This window comes from Callospermophilus lateralis, chromosome 1, assembly GCF_048772815.1.
Source record: "Callospermophilus lateralis isolate mCalLat2 chromosome 1, mCalLat2.hap1, whole genome shotgun sequence".
In the NCBI taxonomy this organism is placed as follows: Eukaryota; Metazoa; Chordata; class Mammalia; order Rodentia; family Sciuridae; genus Callospermophilus; species Callospermophilus lateralis.
In genome coordinates, this window is record NC_135305.1 from 58,050,970 (window position 1) to 58,073,013 (window position 22,044).

A 22,044-nucleotide genomic window follows, 5' to 3' on the forward strand; every position below is an offset into this window, starting at 1 on the left:
GGCAAGACACTTGGTGCCTTCTACCTGTTTTCTGGCCTCATCCCCTCAGGCCAAATGCTGTCCTGCTGTCAGAAGACCCTACTCACACTCCCCCTTACCTTCCTTCTCACACCATTAAAAAAATTCCTTTCCTCAGAATCTGTGTCACCCGAGAATAAACTAATAAAACAGAATTCTGGACAAGTCCATGGATAGGCTGCAAAGCAGCTGAGCACCCACTGATTGTGTGTAAAAATGGAGTCCGAGTGCTTGAATGAACACTCTTCTGGGGAGAGAGTCTATACCTTGTACCATATCTCAAAGAAATCCATGGCCTAAAATGTCCAAAACCTCGGAGTTAAAAGGAAAGGGATCTGAATTTAAAACGAAAATTAAAACTTACATGTAAGTAAGAAATACTGATAGCCAAAAGGCCCAGAAATATTTTCATGTGGAACTTATGATCTTTCAGAGATGTCACTGCTCTATTATAATAACTACAATGTCTTACAGAAATTAAGAGAATACAAAGAAAAAAAGAATCAACACATATGCCACTGTTTGATATCTACTAAGTAAATGATGCAATTTCTTTTAAGTTATAAAAATGTGGAGATCACTGAATTGAAAGACAGTACCTAGTCCTGTAACAATGGCAATAGTTCAAGAAGCACATCACCAACTGCATGAAAAGAGCGCTTACTGTTTTAAAACACACAGAAATGCTTTATATGGAAAATACCTATGAATTTAGCTCCTCCGGGAAGACTGGTACTAGAAGCAATGAGATTCTCAAGAAATGACCCAGGAGCACTTTCCTACACAAAAGGGAACCTTAACTTTTGATTTGGAAAACAGGGAAATTATTCCAAGTCTCTTCTTCAGAAATAATCTCATTTGTTCTCATAAGATGACTTGAAACGATTACCAAATGCAGCCCATCACAACTATTAATTAATCAAAAGCACTCATATGTTATATTAACAGACTGTTTCCCATTTGTAATTTGAATTGCCAACAGATCCAAAAAATTAAAATAAAAATAAAACAAAACAAAAAATCCCCGTGGTACTGGCTCATCTGCAAACTGCTGTCAGGAATAAACATCTGCCTTTCATTTTTACAAGATCCCCTGGCTTTGATCCTACTTCTGCTGATTCTTAGCACAAGTCTTAGGGGAGGTGGCCAACTCAGAGAGAACCCTTCCCTCTATGCCAGGACTCAACTAGCAGAGCTAAAGTGCCAGACCAATTTGGCTCTTCAGTGGATCTCATCTCGGAATCAGCTTTTAGTTACAGCCAGAGAAACAACCCACACCTCTAGCATAGACAGAATAAAAGGCAGAGAAATGTCTATAGGGACATAAATTAGTAAGAGACCATATTAAACTAAGGTACTTTAAACAGGCACAAATAACTAGAACTCCTGAGGCTGCCCACAGAGAGAACTGCAAGTTCAAGGTCTCCTTCTCCTTTGGGATTTCCTCCTTCTCCAGTATCTAACAAAAAAATTCCACTTCCTTGCCCAGCTGGGTGGTTTAGCCATTTTTTTTTAATGGGCTGGATTTTTCTTTAATGCCATCACTAAATATGTCTCTAAACTATTCCATCTCACATTTGGCTCTCTCAGAGCATATCCCCCGAGAAAGCCTTCCTCTTGACCTTAAAAATTAAGGCTGACACAAGAGGAACAAAAACAAGATTCCTTGATCCACAGTCTGTTCCTGAATTTTATCAGCAAAGAATTAGTCTGACTATATCCCCATCTCCCAGAAATGATAGGAATGAGGTCACCAACCAGAGGCACTGTTTCCAAAATGTAATGGTTTTTGTATCATCATAATAATGGTTTACAATATTAACTGAATTCACTACAACTCATTGTCCCAGAAAAAAATGTGTGGACTGCACTGTGGGGCCGGGGGGGAAATCAGTGTTTCCCATGTGACCACCTGACACTTCTGACAATACTACCTTTTGCAATGATTCTAATTTTTAAAAATTGTGAAAGATTGCATTGTGATTATGCTGCTACTTGGGATCACTTAACAAATCTTTAAGGGGTGCTATCTGTCTGAATTTCAGAGGGTCAAGGAAAATAAAGTGTGCTTCACTAAGCAATTAATTATCCTCTTGTTCTGTTTAGTTAAAACAGCTTTTAAACTGTTTCAATTTTCACTTTTTAAGTGAAGAAACACACAAACAACCTTCTGGATGGAGAACATCCCAGGTATCAACCAGTCTTCCCAGTTGCTCAGGAACTATAGACCCCTGATTGACACTTGCAGTAACCCCCCTCACCTCTGAGTGGCCATAGGTCAGAAGGCCCTTTAAATCTCTCTGGTCTTCCCAATGTCTGGGTCAGGTAGCCGGTAATCTCTACAAGTGATCAAATACATTAAAAGTGTCCAATTTTTTAAAAAAATATTTTGGTAAAAATACCCCATATCTCCATTTGTAGCACATTCTTTTTATATTTGAGTAAGCTATTGTTCTCTTTTTTAAATCATTACATGCTTCCTGTGGTTTACTAGTTTCAATGGTTTCTCTTTTCACCATAAAATCAAGGGCAGTTTTTAGCTTCTTATGAATGTCGCTAGTTCCCTAGAGCAGCCCACAGCTTACAAAAGGATGAAATCATTCTTAGGAAAGTCTCTCTTGGTTACATTTATTTACAGCATGGACCTTGCTTAATATTTTACAAACCATTTATAAAATGAGACAATCTTGTCTTTTGGATGACAATCTTCTAGTTTAACTGGTTTATCTTCTACAATGTGGAAATACATAAACTGGTGACTTATAAACTACAGACATTCACTTCTCACAGTTCTTGAGACTAGGGGGTCCAAATATCAAGGCGTTGGCAGATCTGGTGTCTGATGAGTGGTCCTATCCTAGTCAGCTGTGTTTCCACTGCAAAAATCATATGGCAGAAGGAACAAGCTAGCTCCTCAGTGTCTCTTTTAACAGGGTACTAACCTCAATCCTGAGGACACTTCCCTCAGACTTAATCACCTCCTAAAGGTTCCACCTCCTAAAACCAGGACCTTTGTGGATGAGGACTTTAACATAGGAATTCAGAGGGTCACAAACATTTAGACCATACCAACATATTAAAATATTTGTAAAGTACTCTACTTCTCACTAAAATTACTTGCAAAAGGAGCAGGAGGAAAATACACATCTAGTTTCCCTTAGCCCTTTCCTCCTTTGACCCTTTACACCAAGGAAAGTAGAAGTGCAGTCAGTTGAACAAAATAGGGCCTTTGGGCTTCACTGGGATTCTGGTGTAAGAACCTATCCCAAAGGTAACTTGTGATTCAGGCCATGGCATTCAGAGCCAACTCCTACCAGGTAGTCAGGGCAAGAATGGACACAGAACTGGGGCTGGAGAGGCAGGGGCAGAGGACAGCAGGTGCCACCGCCACAGTCCATCACAGTGTAATTAAGCTGAGACGGGGTAGGTAAAAGTAGGTCAAAGATAAAAGCAGCAGCTACAGTGAGTGGCATTATGCAAATACAGAGGGAGAAGAAATGGGAGCCCTCAGGGCCAGGCCTTCCATGAACCTGAAGGTACCGATTAGCCTTGCACACTAATAACTGGGGTGGGAGTGGAGGCAGCTAGTCACACCAAAGCCACTTCATCATCTCCTGCACCCAGTGAAGTCCCAACAGTGTACCTCTGATGGATTATGTCTGGTAAGAAGGGTGGTAACAAACCTATAGTTCTTCAAACTTGTCCCAGGAAACTACTAGCTTATGAATAAACCAAAGAGCTCCCAAGCATCTGTGGGAATGTCCAGTGAGAAACCACTCTCTGCAGACTCAAATGCTAAAGATGATGGGCGAAAGAAGAAAAAAGGGAAGAGAGAGGAATATCAATGAAGTAAAAAACAGAACACAAAAATCACTTTATACACACACACAGAAATCTGCTAGAGTGTGTAAAAATAAGTTACTCTGTTTCTAAGCAAAGTCAAATATTATTCTTAGAACAAGCCAATGAAGGGATGGGGATGTGGCTCATTGGTAGAGTGCTTGCCTAGCACACACAGGGCCCTGAGTTCAATCCCCAACTCTGCTGGAGGGGTATGGGGTGTAGAATGAGCCAATGAGTAAAAAATCTTAAAAGGACCTTCCCATTACTCTTTTCTACTTAGTTTAAATGAAAATGTGCAATGTTGATAAGGGTTACTATCCAACTGATAAATTCACAAATCCTTTTTGATGGTGTAAATTATTACAATTTTTGAATATTAATTTGCCAATAAGAATCAAAAACTATAAAAATTATCATAGTCTTTTATCCAATGAGAGTCCTGGCATTTAATTTTAGGGGAATAAATTAAAAATGAATTAAGACATATTAGAAATCATAAGTTTATGTAGTAATGTGAAAAATGTTTATGATATGTGATAATCTGCTGTGTTTATCAAATGTCTCTGGGTTACCATTACTACCAGGTAAAATAGGCATGCCTAAGGCAAAGGCCAAGAGGAAATGAGGGGCTGGCAACAGTTGATATGCTAGAAATTGTAGAATTGTGGGTGATATCTTTTTTCCTCTAAAAATTTTCTTCATTAATTTGTATGTTAAACACCGTATGGGTTTGGTAAGACAACTGGTAAAGATAGAAACAAAGAAATAAAAGGATGGCGTCTCTTAACACACCTTTCAAAACTATTCATGAAATCTTTCTTTCCCTTCATCTTCCTACGTTAGTAGGACTTCACAGTCATCCTAAGCTTCCACCTAGAGACAGCTGGTCAGTCTCTCTTTCAGAGACTCTTTTTAGAACCAAAACCTAGAACCACTGAACCAGCTCCAGTCTGCTCTCTCTTGCCATTGGTGCATCACTAGACCCTCAGACGACCCCGGCCTCCCACAGCTGCAGGGACCTGGCCTGCCCCTCATGGATCCAAAAGAGTCAAATGTAAATAAAAGGCAGCAGCCCACTGAGCTGCCTGCTGCCAAAAAGCTGAGATTTCCCAGTCCGCACCAAGCTATAATTACCAGGAGGCAATGCCAGGAACAACAGACGAACGAACTTTAAGGAAACTATTAAAAGACTCCCCAGTTTTAAACTACATACATATTTTTTTCTACTCACACCAGTCGCTCCTCCCATTTTACTCTGAAATCACCACAAAGACACTAAAAATCACAGTTCAGTGCACAGGAAGGAGGTATGCAGAGCTTGACTGAGCCCTGCAGATCAATGCAAAGGCCACAGATAATCCCAGCCCAGGTCATTTAATGATTCTAAGATGGAGAACCGTGTGAGTGCATTTTGGAGTGACCATGAAAGAAATAAAAAACAGTTCCCTGGTTCTCTGAAGATAATTTACAGAAACTCCAGTTAGAAAGTTTGAGGCACTATGGCAAGTATTAGTTGTATATGGTTTAAGCTGAACCCTGTAATTCTCGCCTATCTTCAGAAAACTGCTCTCTCAAACAGCATTCCTAAGAGGTGTGTAACATCATACTCAATGACTACTCAACCTCTATGGAAGGATTCTCCAGGGAACCAAACCTGCCCCTTTCCCCCTACCCCACCCCACCCTCCCCTGCTATGATGCAGTCCCTTTTAGAACCACCATTACTGGGGGCAGCAAAGGTTCAGTCATGCACATCTGTGCTTTCATCCCTCAGCGGAAGTACCTTACCTTCATGAGAGGCAATTCAGTCTCTTCCGTCACAAGGGTTATTCCAGGAATTTCCTATGGAGGAAAGACACACACACACACAAAAAAAAAAAAAAAAAAAAAAAAAAAATCCTGCTTAACAGCTCAACATATCAACTGTTACAAACTCAAGTCATCAGGAAGTGTTTTCTGCACAGACAGCAGCTGAGGAAAACTTCCAGTTTGTGAACCTCTACTTTAATAAAGTCTGGGGTATAGAAATAGCAAACGTGGCCTATTGCTTGCCTTGAAAAGAGGGGGAAAAAAATTTTTTTTTTTTTTTGAGACAGTAGCTCACTGCATGCCCAAGCTGGTTTTCAAGTCACCTTATGAGTAGCTGAGCCACAGGGGCATGCTGCTGTACCTGGCTGAAATATTGATCAATCACTAATTGAGAGGGTCTCTAAAGAAACAAATCACTATGAAAAAATAGAGCAAATATATTTTTTACATATTTCTATTTAAGAACAAATCAGGCGAATTATATTTGCACCATCAAATGTAATAAAAGGGAAATATTCCATAATTTGCACTTTCTTCCCTTTTCTTCTCTTTCATTTATGTGTATTATAGTTGGCCCCTGCCTCACAGAAGGAACCAAAATTAATAGGATTCTAACATTCAAAAGGAAAATGTTTGTGTACCTCATTATCCACCATGATTCCAGAGATAAGAACTCCCCATAAAAAAATTTCTATAGTACCATGGTCAGGCTAAAAGGTAAGCAATTCATACCAGAAAGTTCAAATGACAACATTCTGCTAATCAGTGAGCATTAAAACAGACACTGAAAGAATGAATATCAAAAATTGCCCTTTATTCATTGTTATTTTGAAAAACTGTCTCTGTGGTAGCTGTGTAATTAGCCTCTCATCTTGTCATTTCAGATTCCTGTAAGAGACAGTTTAGGAGGTGCTATGTAAAAATAGGAATTGGTCTTTGGTTAGGGCTTAAGTGACCTGGATTTGACTAACATACAGCATCCTATGAAACAAGGCAGTACAGCAATAGAGAAAATTTTCAGAACATTTCAACAACTGAGGTCTCCATACAGCAGCATGAAGCCTGTGGTACGATGTATTGTGAGCTTCACTCATCACTACTCAACCACTGAGGATACCTCAAAACAACATTAAAATTGCCATTCTAGGCTATGAGTAGCACTTAAAATAGGTACAACAATAGCATTTTAAAATAGATCTAATTATTTGCAAAGCACAATTCAAGATTATCTATGTGTAGGAGTACCATATTTTCTAGTATCTTAAAACATATATATATATATATATATATATATATATATATATATGTCAGTTTTCTCAATTCAGAAGCTTCAAATTAATATTTTTCTACTGTGGCAAGTTTTTTTATTAAGGTTGTAGCATTAAGAACATCTGCAAAGATGACCTGAAGTGGGACTATTAACGATTAGGAAGGGGCCAGGGGAGGAAACAGAATAAAAGGGAAGGTGAATCTGACCAATGATGATCAATACATGGATGGGAGAATCACAGGAAAACCTGCTAAATTGTACAATTAATACATGTTAATTTGAAAAAAAGAACATTTGCTAGTCAGAGAAAGGGACAGTAAATTATTTACATCATTGCTAAAGATAAGCATGAATTCATAGAACTTCATGATGAGAAGAGACCTTTAAGATAATCTACTCCAACCACAAGAAGTTTTAAAGCAACATGGTAAACCCCAAAATAAGCCTGGTACATGTAGGTGATAACTGGTGGTTTCTTTTCATTATTGTTCGATGTGGGACTTCCTGATGTCACTCTGTTTATGTTCACAATGGCCTCTGTGTCCCATAGAGTGTTAAGAAATGCAGAAGTAAAGTGTGTCCCTTCAGGATGACATCCCCACACAACGTTCAATTAAAATGTGCTCTGTCTTTCAGTACAATGCTGGGAACAGTGGTCCCAGCCCTGCCTTCTGAACACTTTGAACACAGGACATAAAAGCAGTGGGTGATAAGGGAGGGGAGCTGCTGTATGCATTTCCTGACCTCAGAGTGTTGTAACCTGCAGACTTCCTGCCACCAAACCACAGAGTCTGCATGTATATTCACAAGTCTTCTTCAAGAAAAACATGGGTGCCTGGAGGAGGGGCAAGCGCAGGTTTTCCCCCTCATAATTCTATAGTGAAGCATGAAAATCTAATAACTGCAAAGGTCAAAAAAGAAGAGGCCTTCAGCAAAACACTATCATTGTGCTTATCAGAAGTTTAGAAATTAATCAAACACATGATATATCTTTGTTAAGGACTATATTAAGATGTAGTCTAAACACAAAATGAAAGTGTCACAATTTACTCTAGGACTTATTTTCCTATGTCTGTATTACCTAAATCAAATTTATTTTTCTAATTACCTTTTTGAAACAACTTCTGCCTCAAGACTAAGCATGTAGTTCCAACATCTAAATATGAAAGGCAAAGAGGCAGAACCTTTTTCAGGCAGAGGCTATGCATTTTCATCTGCTGATCTAATAAGGCTCAGTTTACTGTACCACATTGGAGAGAAAATGAATCGTGTTTCAGGGGAACACTTCCTAATTTAAAAGCAAAGAGCCAAGATCAAAGGAAGAAAATGTTGAATAGAGCGTGTTTACTTACAATTTCAAGACTTTTACTGATCTAGAAGCTTGAGTAATTATTGAGACTGGTCTAAGAGGTCATGAAGATCCTAATCTACCAAGTCTAACTGCAGTGGTCTGGCCATTTCTCATTTATAAAAAACCTAATACATTAATCTACTCAAGACAATAAAAAACTAAAAATACCATTTTATAAAAAATACTACATTTGAGGTTTAGTCCTGCCTGGCAGTATAAAAAGTAACAAATATCCTGTACTTTCTCCTTTACTTCTACTGCTTTATATAAATACTTTTGGCCAAGGACAGGGATTCACTCTACATTGAGCATCCTTTACCCAAAATGCTTGGGATGAGAAATAGTTTGGATTTTGGATTTTTTCATATTTTGGAATATTTGCACATACATAATGAGATGTCTTAGATATGGGACTTAAATCTAAACATGAGATTCATTTATATTTCCTATAAACTCCTTAGGTACATAGCCTGAGGGCAGTTGTATGCAATATTTTACCTATGTTTTGACTGTAACTCATCACTTGAGGTCAGCTGTGGCATCTGTTGACACTCATGGTGTCAAAGTTTTAGATTTTGGGGTGGGTGTGGTGGTGTACACCTGTAATCCCAGAGGCTCAGGAGGCTGAGGCAGGAGGATCACAAGTTCAAAGCCAGCCTCAGCAATTTAGTGAGGCCCTAAACAACTCTGTGAGACCCAGTCTCTAAATAAAATACAAAAAGGAGAAAGGGGGTGCTGGGGATGTGGCTCAGTGGTTAAGCACCCCTGGGTTTAATTCTCAATACAAAAAAAAAGGGTTTATCAATTTTGGAGCATTTCAAATTTCAGATTTTCAGATTAGGAAGCCTAAACTTCTCTGCCATAAAATTCCAACTCAATTCCTCATCAGTCAAAACAGAAATGAAATAACCTTGGCTGCTATTACAGGATGTCCTACAACTGACCCACACTGTATATCAAGTTTAATTGCATACAAAGTATTAACTTACTGTATTCCAGGTGAGCACTGAAGAATATGGCAAAATTGTGTCCACATTACTTGTCTTTGCATATATGCTCCAATAAGAAGAAGCTGAATAGATTTTTCAAAGAGAAAAGAGACATGATTTAATAAGAATAAGGAAATCTACATTATAATTCAACCAAATCAAGCAAACCAACCAAAGTTTCCACTGCTTTATTTATCATCCTTAAAAGGTTAACCATTGTGATTTTATCTGTAGACTAAAATGTTTAAGTTCTGCTTTTAACAATGAGAATAATTTCAATTTTTTTTTTAATTTGCTACTACATCTACTTAAATGACACTACACCACTTTATACAGAGCCAGACAACATAAAACTGGGCTAAGAAAGATTTTATTTTTAAAAAATCACTAATAAGGTTACAAAATCAAAATCCTATCTTATATCTTATCTGTGTCTGAAAAGCCACAGCTTCTCACAAACCACAAGAGAATGAAATTTAATTAGCTGCTGACTGCAATAGTTTTTTTTAAATGTTCCTAGGCAGCATTTTGACAGATTGAGGCATTCATTATCAATTTATTGCTTTCCCTCAAGTATTTGATTTAATGTGCAACATCAGCATCTCTTACCAATTATAAATTCCTGAATGAGGTCAAATGAATGGCAGGCAGAGACAGTCTCAGAAATCCATTGAATAATCTTTAAGAAGAGAACAGAACTCTGTTGATATTTAAATATGCACTCCATCCCCACAACCAAAGTACAAATGTACATATATACACATATCTGTGTTTATATACTATATAAATGAATCTTTTTAATTCTATGTTTTGGAATTACCTAGGAATACATTCACTTCTACACTATTTTTTTTTAAGATATGTAATAATATTAATTCTGGCTGGGTAAAACAGTATTATAAATGAGACCTCTTTTATACATTTTTAAAATAAATGCCCTTGACTGGGATCCAAATAAACCTTCTTCAGTGCTAATGAAGGTTTGCTGGTTTTGCTAGAATGGATGACGTCATGCAAGGCACCAGTAGGGAAAGCTCTGAGATACAGAAACAAAGGAAGCAAAACCACCACCAGGCTTGGAGGCAGCACCTGTCAATCTCCACAGCTACCCTCACCTGCTGGAAGAGTGTCTCCTGAGGGTTGCCTGACCCTAGTGCACACTCACATTTCTGCTCCTACCAACATGTTGTTTTATTCCAAACTTATTTATGCCAGTTTTACTTATTTTCACAACTAGGTAATTTAATAAAATTTACTACAGACAAATGAAATATAGTGCAAAGAGTATTGTTGGGTTGATAAAAGTTGAATGCTTTGGAAAGACTCAAAGGCATGTCTCTCAGATGTTTATTTTAAGCATAGGTATAAATGAGACAACTACGAAAGATTGGGTAAAAAAAAAATGCCTAATATACAGACTACTTTGGAAAGGTTCTTAAATTATGGATCTCCTTAGAAATAATTTTTTTTCCAGAAAGTAATAGGAGTCAGAAATGTACATTATTAGGAGTTTTGTGCAAAAAAAAAAAAAAAATGACTTTGAACTCCAATGAGCTAAATTACATAGAAAGGGCCTTAATATACAGTAAAAGATAGGTGAATAAATGTACCTTTATATGTTTTAGGTTAAACTTAAATGTCTATTTATTTTTCCCCAGTTAATCAGCAACCTATTAGTCCCAGCCAAATCTGATAAGATTTCTGACTTCACAGCCTAGCTGCAAAAATTAAATTACAGAGGGCTAGGGATATGGCTCAGCTGCCTATCATACTTGCACAAGGACCTGGATTCAATCCCCAACACCATGAAAAAAAAAAAAAAAGAAAGAAAGAAAAGAAAATTAAATCACAGAGAAGGTGTGGAAGTGTTTTGCAAACTATAACATGAAACACAAATGGAAGCTATCAGCATTAAAAATGCAATAAATATCCACCACCAAATTTAGCCCTTCTGACAATATATTTATGCCAAATATAAACCAGGAAAAAAGTAGAAGTTTAAGAAACTCATTATTTACTGAGCACTTAATTGGAAAGTTACTGATGTAGTTAAATATTCATTCACAATGTGGAAAAGAGTGCAATAGTTTCTCCTTATCTTCAGGGAATAAATATGTTCTAAGCCCCCCAGTGGATGCTTGAAACCTTATTCTGAAATGTTGGCAATGTTAGCTTATGATTTTTCTTCTCTCATTAAGAACTTTCACTTAAGTATTTAGAGGCTTCTTAAGCATATTTGAATTGCTAGTATCACTATTCTTATGCTTTGAGGCCATTAAGTAAAATAAGGATTACTTGAAAACAAGCACTATCAACACTGCAACCATGGATCTGATGATTGAGAGAGTTACTAAGTGACTAATGAGCAGGTAGCATATACAGCATGGATACACTAAAAAAAAGGGATGATTCATAACCCCAGGCAGGACAGTGTGAGGTTTCATTTAACTACTTGGAACACCACTGTTTAAAACTTATGAATTGTTTATTTCTGGAATTTTCCATTTATTATTTTCAGACCACAGTTAATTTTGGATAACTGAAATTGCAAAAAGTAAAATCAGGGATGTAGGTGGCAGGTGGTTACTTTACTCAAAAGAACAGATACACCCTCATAGTCAGAGGTCTGGTAGAGATCCATAAAAAGGAAATACAAAGGAAGAATATGTTCAAGTCACAACATCAGCAGTAATCCTCATTTAACTATTAACAAGTAAAAATAACTTCCATTATTTTAAACTATCAAATAAATACTTTTGGTGTTGTCTATTTACCATGTTCTTACCTGGCCTTCCAGGAACTGTGAATCTTGTCCACAAGAGAGCACACAGTGCAATATGGCCATCTTCTCACAATCTAGGGAGGTGTTCCATAGGAACCGCAATAAATAGGACTGGTCAAGGAATGCTCTGTAGAGCCTTCCAGAATACCAATCCAGTACCAGGGATCCTGACAGGGACTGGAAAGAACTATGAGGTAGCATATCATTTGTTTTGTTATTTTCTGGGGGGGAAAAAAAAAGTCAGCAGATAAAGGAAACTTCTCACACTCAAACATAGATACTAAAGTCAAAACAAATCCAAATTCATGGGAGAAAATACTATCCCTACCTGTCAGAAATAGACTGTGGCAGATCAAGTCTGGATGTTGAATGTTAAGTAAATGAAAGAAATGACCAGGTAAGTAAACAGCCACATAACGTTCTGTAAAAGACAAAGATTCATATCACCTATAAGTGGTAAAAGCTGTACAGGTTCAGATAAGGCCCAGAACTCTACATTATCCCAGTTTTTCATTGAACCTCTCAAACACAAAAGGTTTTACCATGTAATAACAAGCTGTCTGATGCTAGTTTATTTCATCAGACTAACCAGGTCCCCTTTTTTCCTATCTGTGGCGAATTATCTTCAGACATTTAGCTTTGGTTATCTAAGTTTATACCTAGAGTTTTTTTCCAAGTCATGCATGGTTTTATTTCAATCTAAATGATCTCTCAGAGGAAACTAGAATCAAAATTATCAAGCAACATGAATCATTCCTCAATCTGACAAGCTGGGAATGGCTTATAATGGGATTTTCTCTGTAGTCAGGCTGGGAGAGCTCTGCAGTTTAGTTTCCCATCTCTGTCACTCCTCGTCGTCAACATCATCTTGTATAAAGAAACCATGATACTCATCAAGGTGATCTCTATGGCGTCCTGGCATTTTTGAAGTACTAATTTGTTTCTTTGCATAGCTAGCTGCTTAGAATTCATAACTTAGTGGTTCCTTTGCTAGATATTTGTGGAGCCAGAACATTTTCACCCAGATTGAAACATAGTATAAATATAGGTTTCTGGAGAACGGGAGGGTGGAAGGAGCCCCTGCCAATAACTTTTCTAGGATCTTAAAAAAAATAAATTTGTGTGGTACTAGTGAATTTCATACAGGAGAAAATTTCAATTTTGAGTTAGCTACATTTCTTTCTCAAAGAAGAAAAGAAACCTATACTAACCAGTGGCATAGAAAGCATTCTGTGGAAAGGAAAGAGTATAAACCAATCGGGTAAGTGTCCTTTCACGCGGACTGAGTGAAGTTCAAGGGCTTCACACAAATGCTAATCATCTTGTTATCGTGTCAACATTTCAGTTGGAAAAACACGAGGAATAACCTAGTGAAGCATAGTGGAAAGGGTTTAGGCAATTAAAATGGTACTAAGTCCCTGAGGCAGGGACATTTAAAAATGTATTATTTTGGGTTATCACCATCATTAGGGTAGGGTGGGGGATTCCTCCTGGTATTTGTTGAGTGGTGCCCAGGGGTGTTCAATCCTCACTGTGCAGGACAGTGAGGAACAATGAAAGAAGTCTAGTCACACATCTCACCCTTTTGAGCTTTGGTTTCATTATCTGTAAAATGGGGATACCCTCAACCAGGCAGAATTGTAGCAAGGATCAAAATAATTTAAGTAAAATATTTAGCTTATAGTAGTCATTAAATAATAGCTTTTTAAAAATTATTCTTAAATTTGATATTTATGTGTTTGTTTTGAACTAGGGATTAAACCCGAGGGCACTTAACCACTGAACCACATCCCCAGTCCCTTTTTATATTTTTTATTTAAAGACAGGGTCCTACTAAGCTGCTTAGGGCCTTGCTAAGTTGCTAAGACTGGCTTTGAACTTGTGATCTCCTGTCTCAGCCTCCCAAGTCATCAGGATTATAGGCATGTGCCACTGCACCAGACTAGCTTTTGTATTTTTAAGCATAGCTCTTATGTAGATATGTTTAAGGCTCATGGAAATTTGTTAAATTTTAATATTTCTTAAATATTTCAATCAGTAGAAGACACATTTTAACTGGGTAATATTACATAGAAATTATCAGCAATTAATAGCAAAACATACATCCCTCAAACAAGTACTACTGTTGTCATTAAAATCCCCTCTAAAAGAGTTTAAATCTTGGGTACAGTTTGGTGCCTTTAAACCAAAATGTGCTCCAGGAGAGAGAACTTATGTCAAAACAGCCTGTTTTTACAAAGCTCTAGTATTTCTGCCCTCTGTACACTCTGAAGATCACAAATTAAATCCTGCCTTGCCCTTTCCAAGTCATTCCCAGGGGGGAAAAAAGAGAGAGAAACCTTTGCTCTCATAAAATGGTAGGTTATTTTTGTGGGACGTTTCCCACACCACTCTTGAGTGTGCTGACTCAGCAATCTAGTAAGAATCAGGTCCCAGACCCAAGAGCCTTACATTTCTCTCCCTGTCACAGGAAGCAGTGGAGCCAGGCCTTTCCAAGGCCATTCTCCACAGGTTTTGAATCATGTTAAAATTTGCTCAGATTGGCCAATTTAGCATCAAATACTTAACTTCATCAATAATATCATTCAAAACAAAAATCTTGGGGACTGAGGAATATAGCTCAGGTGTAGAATGTTTGCCTAATATGTGAAAGGCCCCGGGTTCAATGCCCCAACATTACAAAATAATAAAGTAGTTAAAAAAAAAAAAAAAAAAACGGACTCTGTATGCACTTACCATTTCTGGTTCTTACTTCTTTCAGTCCCCTCACATTGTACTTACCTAAACCTGTCATGACAGCAGATGGATCAGGGGTCAGGGATGGGGAAAGATATCAAGGAATCCTATGCTCTGAAACTGAAGCTTTCCTTCTTTAAATATTTTGCCATTGCTCATGAATGGAATACTTCCTATAAGTTGTTCCTTTACTGTTACCTAACACAATTACATGAAAGTATCTTTCTTTTGTAATATATTTCAAGTTCTAATACTACCAAGTCAAATGTACAAAAACTCACTGACCTCAAAGTGACTGACACACTTCACATTTGTAAAAGTAAATCATAAAATAAGAGTTATTAATACCATAAACTAAATAGAATGCAATCTATAAATAAATATTGTGCCATTTCCCATATGTAGGCAAGTAACTATTTATTTCATAGTTCTTGTATTAAACTCTGTGTCCACATTCCAATTGGCCTGGAAAAGCACCTTTCAATAGGGAAATACAATAAACACCATTAGAGTCCCCTAATACTCCCAAGTTTAACATTCATCTGGTTCCCATCGCCATATTTCCTCAATGAAAACAACTCACTTAAGCTGGTTGTGAATGGAACCCATAAGCCTTATCATAAATAGCAAAAGGGAATGGACAATTCCTAAAAGGCCCTGACCTTTTGGGTCAAGATGATGTATTACTTTTCATAGGCTGTTAGGGAATGTGTTATCCAAGGTCATCATAAATCAATACTCACAAATGTTCTAAGGACTGCTACCAAAAGCATAAGCTCACAGCCTACATTTTCTAAAGGGGGAATATACACTTCCACCATGAAAGCTAATGGAGTCAAGTGGAGGGGTGTGTTTCAGAGAAAACCTTCTCCCATCAGGCTTCAAGAGGACTGGTGACTGTCATCACAAGCTGAGTCTCAAAGAGGCATGAGAAAATGAGGTGCAGAGAGAAGAAAATAAGACCGTGAAAGCTGAGGCATAGCATGTACTGGGAGATCAGAACGGAGAGAGAACATCTCCTCATCACCCACCAAGATTGAGGAAAGTAATGCCTTGTGTCCCGTGTGAGCCAGCACTCCCAAGAACGGCAGTGAAGGTCTTGCTGTATCCTGGAAGCCAGAAAAGGAATGTCAGAAACAGCTGGGACTGTACTTAAGACAGTGACTCTAGGTAACACTCTCAATTTCAGTAACCAGAGAAATGACTGAATCTGGTAGAGCAAGCACCTTGTGACTTCTCCATCTCATGGGGGCCCTCATTCTCATGGGAGCCTGCACTAAGGTGGATCTGTCTGAGTGCAGGCACAATCTACTGGTTGCTTTCAGCTCCTATGTAACCTTAGGTCATAAGAGGTAGATTAGATTGTTCAGGGAGAAAAGGATCCAAAGAAATCTACTTAATAATCTAAGAGATGGAGAATATCAAATGGCTCATTGGCCCGCATGCTTCGAAGCTCACTGCCACACTTGTAGGCATTAAGACCCTTTGACACTCTGAGTAATAATCCCACTTTTAGTTAAAAAGGGGATTGGGCTACCATTAATCCCAGTATACTGGATTTCACTCTACTATTCTAACTTAGTCTTCCGAATGGTTCATTCACTGGTTTTAATCATTAACCATGAGAAAAATGTATGGAAACATTCCACAAAACTTTACATTTATACTATGTAGGTATGTATATATGTCTAGTTGTAAAGTTACTTTTAGTTTCTCCACTATTAAGTTTTTTAAACTCATCTGCCTTGATCTCTAGCACCTAGGTAATATTAGGCACTCCTGCAAAATAATGAATTGTGGTATGGCTTGGCATAAATATTTTTAAAATATTTGAGGGAAAAAAATCCAACTTTAAAAAAATTTTAGTTCCACCCCTAGTACTACACAAATACTAATTTTGAAGAACTAACAAATAAGTACTCCCTATTATGGTTCAGACTGTGAGAGGGCATGCTGTGACCTACTGCAAAACTGGAAAAGGTTGGGCATTTGCTCCTGCTCCCCAGCCTATTGCCTAATCAATAGCTCAGGGCCACAGACGTATAAAATGAAATAAACACATCTTAAGTCTAAAGGTCAGAGATCACAATTTTAGTTTAAAACTAAAACCTGATGTCACTGTCTGATTTAAAGCTATAGGTACTTTCCAATTAGTAACAAAAGGCAAACACACATACTCTAGACAAATACATCTATTAGGATTTGTTCGTGGGCCTAAAAAGAGACATATGCCAGGACAAAAAATATATATATAATATATAATATTTAGCTAATTTAATATTTATCACTAGTGAATTTCTTCAGGAAACATGTATTATGTAGGTATATAGGAATAGAATGTACTGATAGAAGTAGTAATACTTTAAAAATCTAATTTGCTACTATTTGAAAAAAGCAATTATGTAAACTCTAATAAGTGTAAAGTACCTTTATGAAAGTAAAACACTGAATATGTGATTTGTTCCCAAGAGTCAAACTTCGGGCTGTAACATACACACAAGCTTCCTGGAAAGAAGAACATATTTAATAATAGAGTTTAAAAGAATCTGTGTAATAGATAATTTTCCTAAGTCACTTAGCCATTCTATTCCTTTAGGTATCCTGCCCCCATCTTACCACAGATTATTCCCAAATTCTAGAAGTGGCCAATTAACAAGTTGCTAAGAAATTTCAAATCAACAACTATTTAGCATCAACAATTATAAGCAATAAGTTGTGGGAAGTGACTGATGGATAGAAAAATGAATAGATGCTATTATATCTGAAATAATGGGAGTCTAGAAACATCTCCAAAAAGATCATAAAATCTCCTACTGTGCATGTACTGCCCTGTTATTTTATCTATCTTGCCACTTTCAATCATTTCTAATAGTAGAGAGCCCAGTTTATAAAAAAAATATATGTTCCCCTCTTTACAGAAGTTGTCCATTCTTGTTTATTTAGACTAAAAGGTACACTGTGATCTCTTATGGGACAGTAGTAGCAAATTTGGTGTCTAAACCCATGCTTACCCCTATTTGGGTCACTGAAAGCTTGTCCCAAGGTAAGCACCTGGCATGGAGTGGTCTTTCCAAATTAACCCAGAATTCTTCACTCAGAAAACCCTCAACCTTCCCATCTCCATGTGGAAAACTGTACATGATCTGTACAGTTGTTGCTAACTAGATAGAACAATGTCCACCAATGATGTACAAATGAGGGCATTATGCTTAAAATAACACTGGTTGAATATTGCTTTTCTGAAATGCCTGGAACCAGAAGTAATTCATATTTTGGATTCCTCAAATTTGGAATATTTTAATAGGCTTTACTGGTTGAGCATCCCTAATCTGAAAACCCAAGATGCCCCCAAATCTGAAACTTTTTAAGCATCATCATCAGGGCTCAAAAAGTTTTAGATTTTGGAGCATTCAGCATTTTGGATTTTCAGATTAGGGATACTCTCCTATGTTAACATTTATGTGACTGACTGAAATAGGACATTGTTGAATAGAAAGAAACTTGACAGAAGTCAGAAAACTCAGGTTCTAGTCCCAGAGCCAATATTAACTAGCTGTGTGAATTCTATCACCCCTATACCTCAGTGGCTTTTAATATTTTCTTTTTTATTCTCTACTTGTTTTTTATAAAAGAATCATGGAAGGAGAAAAATGGGCATTTTCTTAAGGAAGACTATTCAAGGACATTTATAAAGATCCCGTTACAATATTCCACAGTTGTGACTATTTTAATGACATTTAAAATTGTAATGTATTGTTTGAAGTACACTCTATTGCAAAGAGTTTGAAAATATAAAATTTTAGAAAGCTATTGGATAAAAATGGTAATGATTCTGCTACTCTATGGTTACTGATGACCCAATTACAACTTTTCTTTTTTTTTTTAAACAACTTTTCTTTAAATTACAGCACTTACTTAGATTAAAAGTAATCTACTACTATAAAAAAATAGTAACCATAGGAAATACAAAAGTGCAGTGTACCACTTTGACTACTTTTCTACAGTAGTAAACATTATCAAAAACAACCCACTATTTTTTGTCCTAGGATCACAAGGAGAAAGAAACTGTTAGCAAGTACAGATAGAAAAAGGAAGCCTCTCTAGCAATAAAGAAAGAAAAATTAAAACAAGATACTGTATTAATCAGCAAATTTTTAAAAAACAACAATGCGCTGTCAAGGAAGCAGTAGGAAGAAGATTCTTGAGGAGTGTTGAAAAAGAGAACTAGTTCAACCTCTCCCAAAAATAGCATGGTAGTGCACACCTATAATCCCAGCTGCTCAGGAGGCTGAGGCAGGAGAATCAAGGCCAGCCTCAGCAACTTAGTGAAACCAGCTCTCAAAAAATAAAAAAAAGACTGAAGAGGAAGCTTACAGAGTTCCTGGATTCACTTTCCAGTACCAATAAAATAAAAATAAAAAGTAGGTTTACAGAGAATTAAATATATTCAGACTTATAAACTGAAGAATTATCTTAGGAATCTATCCTAAGGAATGAGCATGATATGTCAATAAAATAAGATCATAACCTCCTCTATAACAAAATCCTCCACATACCATCCTCTATAGAATGAGGATAATTGTTTCTATTTTGAAGAAAATTAAAGCAACATGTAAACTGAATACACCTAATTACATATACTGAGAACCATAATCAGATCTAATAAGCAAATATTTCCAGATTGTTAGGTTGTAGTTTAATTCTGTCACCCAAACTCAAAGGGAAAGAGAGACACATCCATCTGAAATAAGCTGTGCACAGGCTCTACAGTGCTGTTCAATAAACTTTATAGATGACAGAAATGTTTTAAACCTATATAGTCCTATATGGTAACTACTAGCCAGAGTTAGTCATTGAGCTCTTAAAATGTGGCTAGTGTGACTAAGGTACTACTTTTTAAATTTTTAATTAACTGCAACTTAATAATACATGGCTAGTGACTTCCTTACAGGCCAACACAGTTATAGAGCACTAGATCTTTATTTTGTTTATTTTTATGTGGTGCTGAGAATTGAACCCAGTGCCTCACATATGTTGGGCAAGCGCTCTAACACTGAGCTATAGCCCCAGCCCTTAGACCACTGGTTCTCAACCTTGACCCTACATTAAACTTATTTGCCATCACAGATGTTAAGATCCACTTCCAATCAACTAAGAATCTCCATGGCAAGACCCAGGCATCAGTATTTTTTTAAAGCTAATAGATTCTAATGTGCAACCAAGGTTGAGAACCACTTTCTAAAAATCATATCTGGATGTGAATCTTAGTTTGGGCTTACTAAAGTATATTGCCTAAGATGAGTTAATTAAATTCTCTAAGCCCTAGTTTCCTCACCTGTAAATAAAGAAAAATATAAAACCTACTTCATAAGGTTCTTGTGCGAAAATTAAATACAATAATGTGCATAAAGCTCTGACAAAGTAGTTATATCTGGCTATAAATGTTAGCTGCTATTATTATTCCAGAACAATTTTGCTGCTATTTATAAGTTTGAAGAAAGCATAGTTTGAAACACGGTATACTCTTAGTAGCATGTGCAGACCTGGGATTGGACCCAGGAGTGCTCTCCTCTAAGCTATATCTCCAGGCCTTTTTATTTTGAGACAGGATCTCACTGAGTTGCTAAGTTTGGTCTGGAACTTGTGATCCTCATGCCTCAGCCTTTTAAGGAGCTGGGATTACAGTCATGCACTGCCACACCTGACTCTAGACTAGACTTTTAATAAATACTCATCAAAAATGAAGATAATATCTCAATACTGGCTAACCTTTAAGAAACCGTTTATACCATGAAAACTATTATGAAGTTTTCCAAGGGAAATTATGTCCTTGGAATGGTTATTACAGGGCGCTCTAAAACACTGTGAAATGAACTGCTCATTCGGAGCAATTCTTGCAATTTTGTCAAAGGGAAGAATGGACACATGTCCCTACTACTTCTGATCAGGTACATGAGAAAGAACTACAGCCACTGACTTATATGGTGAGTGCAGCTTCCCCTATCAGACATGGATGGAATATTTTCTTCCTTTTTAATGCTTAAAGTCTCTAATTGCTTTACCTTCTTATTGTAAGAGATTTATCACAAAAGCCTAGATGAACTCATAATACACAAGAGGCCTCACACTGTAGCAGCACCACCAACTTTCGTGAATATAACTATCATCCAGATGTTAACCTCTTGCTCCTCAGAAAATATGGGAGGAATGAGATCCCATTCATTTCTTGGGGCAAACAAATTCAGGACAAATCTGCTTTTGAGAACAAAAAAAGTAATGCTGAAAGGACAAAGTAGCTCCTTATCCTTGGGTTGCTCTCCCTAATGACCAAGGTGTGACCAGTGAATACCAAATATCATTATGTCATCATCGTCAGTGTGAATAGTTGGTGTGGGAAGCCATATTTGGATTAGATTATATGTTCCCTTCTCTAACCTTACTTTGCTCAAGTAAATTTTGTTTATTTTAACCACAAAGGTTAAAATAAAAACATTTAAAAAAAACAATTTGGGAAATATATGAACTGGCAAACTATTGTGATAGTAGGAGCAAATGTGACTCCATTTTGTTTTATGACTTCATCCTGTAAAACAACCATGCCAAGTAGAAGGGTCATGACTGGGGCAAGATGTTCTTTTCCTTTTGCTATAGAAGCCTTTAAGAACACGTAACTACCTAATGGGGCATTGTTTCTGTAACTAGGGTAACAGGGCTCTGTTTCTGTAACTGGGGTGACTGGGCTAACTGTGATTGGTTAGGCTTCCCTCCGCTTGACTGCACTGTCCTGCTTCTGTAACCTGGCTTGCTTGCATTGGCTAGACCCCCGAACATCCCTTTTGCAGTCTTCAGGCTTGTAAGGAGTGGCCTTGCAATTGTTCAGGGCTGATCAGGGGAACAGCTTTATGTTCTGGTCAGCCGCCACTGGTGTGCTTCAATAAAGGCTTGATTCGATTATATGTGAGTGGTCTGGAAGTCAGTTTATGAAACCCCAGGATGAAGCTTTAACTATAACACTATAGTTGAAAACCAAGTGATTGGTTCTATGACTTTTTCATGTTTACATTTGGAAGCACCTCATTTTCAACAGGCTTTTTTTTTTTTTTAATTTTGTTTCAAAGCTTATTTTGTACTCTCCCAGACATCACTTGGGAAAAGAAAAAAGGCTTTAATATCTCCTGCCCCATAAAGCTAACATTTTGTTAAATATGGTGTGATAGGTAGCCCATTTATCGGTTACTGTTCAGGAG

At 37.2% G+C, this 22,044-nt stretch overlaps 1 protein-coding gene across 5 annotated transcripts in view; it reads right to left on the reverse strand.

Moving 5' to 3' along the window:
- Nucleotides 1–22,044, reverse strand: part of Gsap (gamma-secretase activating protein) — a 96,748-nt gene that overhangs the window by 29,551 nt on the left and 45,153 nt on the right. For 4 of the 5 annotated variants that reach the window (XR_013088812.1, XR_013154494.1, XM_076834965.1 and 1 more), the window contains exons 13-19: nucleotides 17,225–17,302; nucleotides 15,829–15,906; nucleotides 12,390–12,482; nucleotides 12,065–12,282; nucleotides 9,889–9,958; nucleotides 9,280–9,362; nucleotides 5,649–5,702 (exon numbers count right to left, since the gene is read on the reverse strand). Coding sequence is in view for 3 of the 5 variants with exons in the window: in XM_076834965.1 (XP_076691080.1) it covers nucleotides 5,649–5,702; nucleotides 9,280–9,362; nucleotides 9,889–9,958; nucleotides 12,065–12,282; nucleotides 12,390–12,482; nucleotides 15,829–15,906; nucleotides 17,225–17,302 (674 nt within the window). In the remaining 2 variants the exon portion in view is untranslated. The remainder of the gene's footprint in view (nucleotides 1–5,648; nucleotides 5,703–9,279; nucleotides 9,363–9,888; nucleotides 9,959–12,064; nucleotides 12,283–12,389; nucleotides 12,483–15,828; nucleotides 15,907–17,224; nucleotides 17,303–22,044) is intronic. The other variant, XM_076834975.1, reaches the window with a different exon arrangement.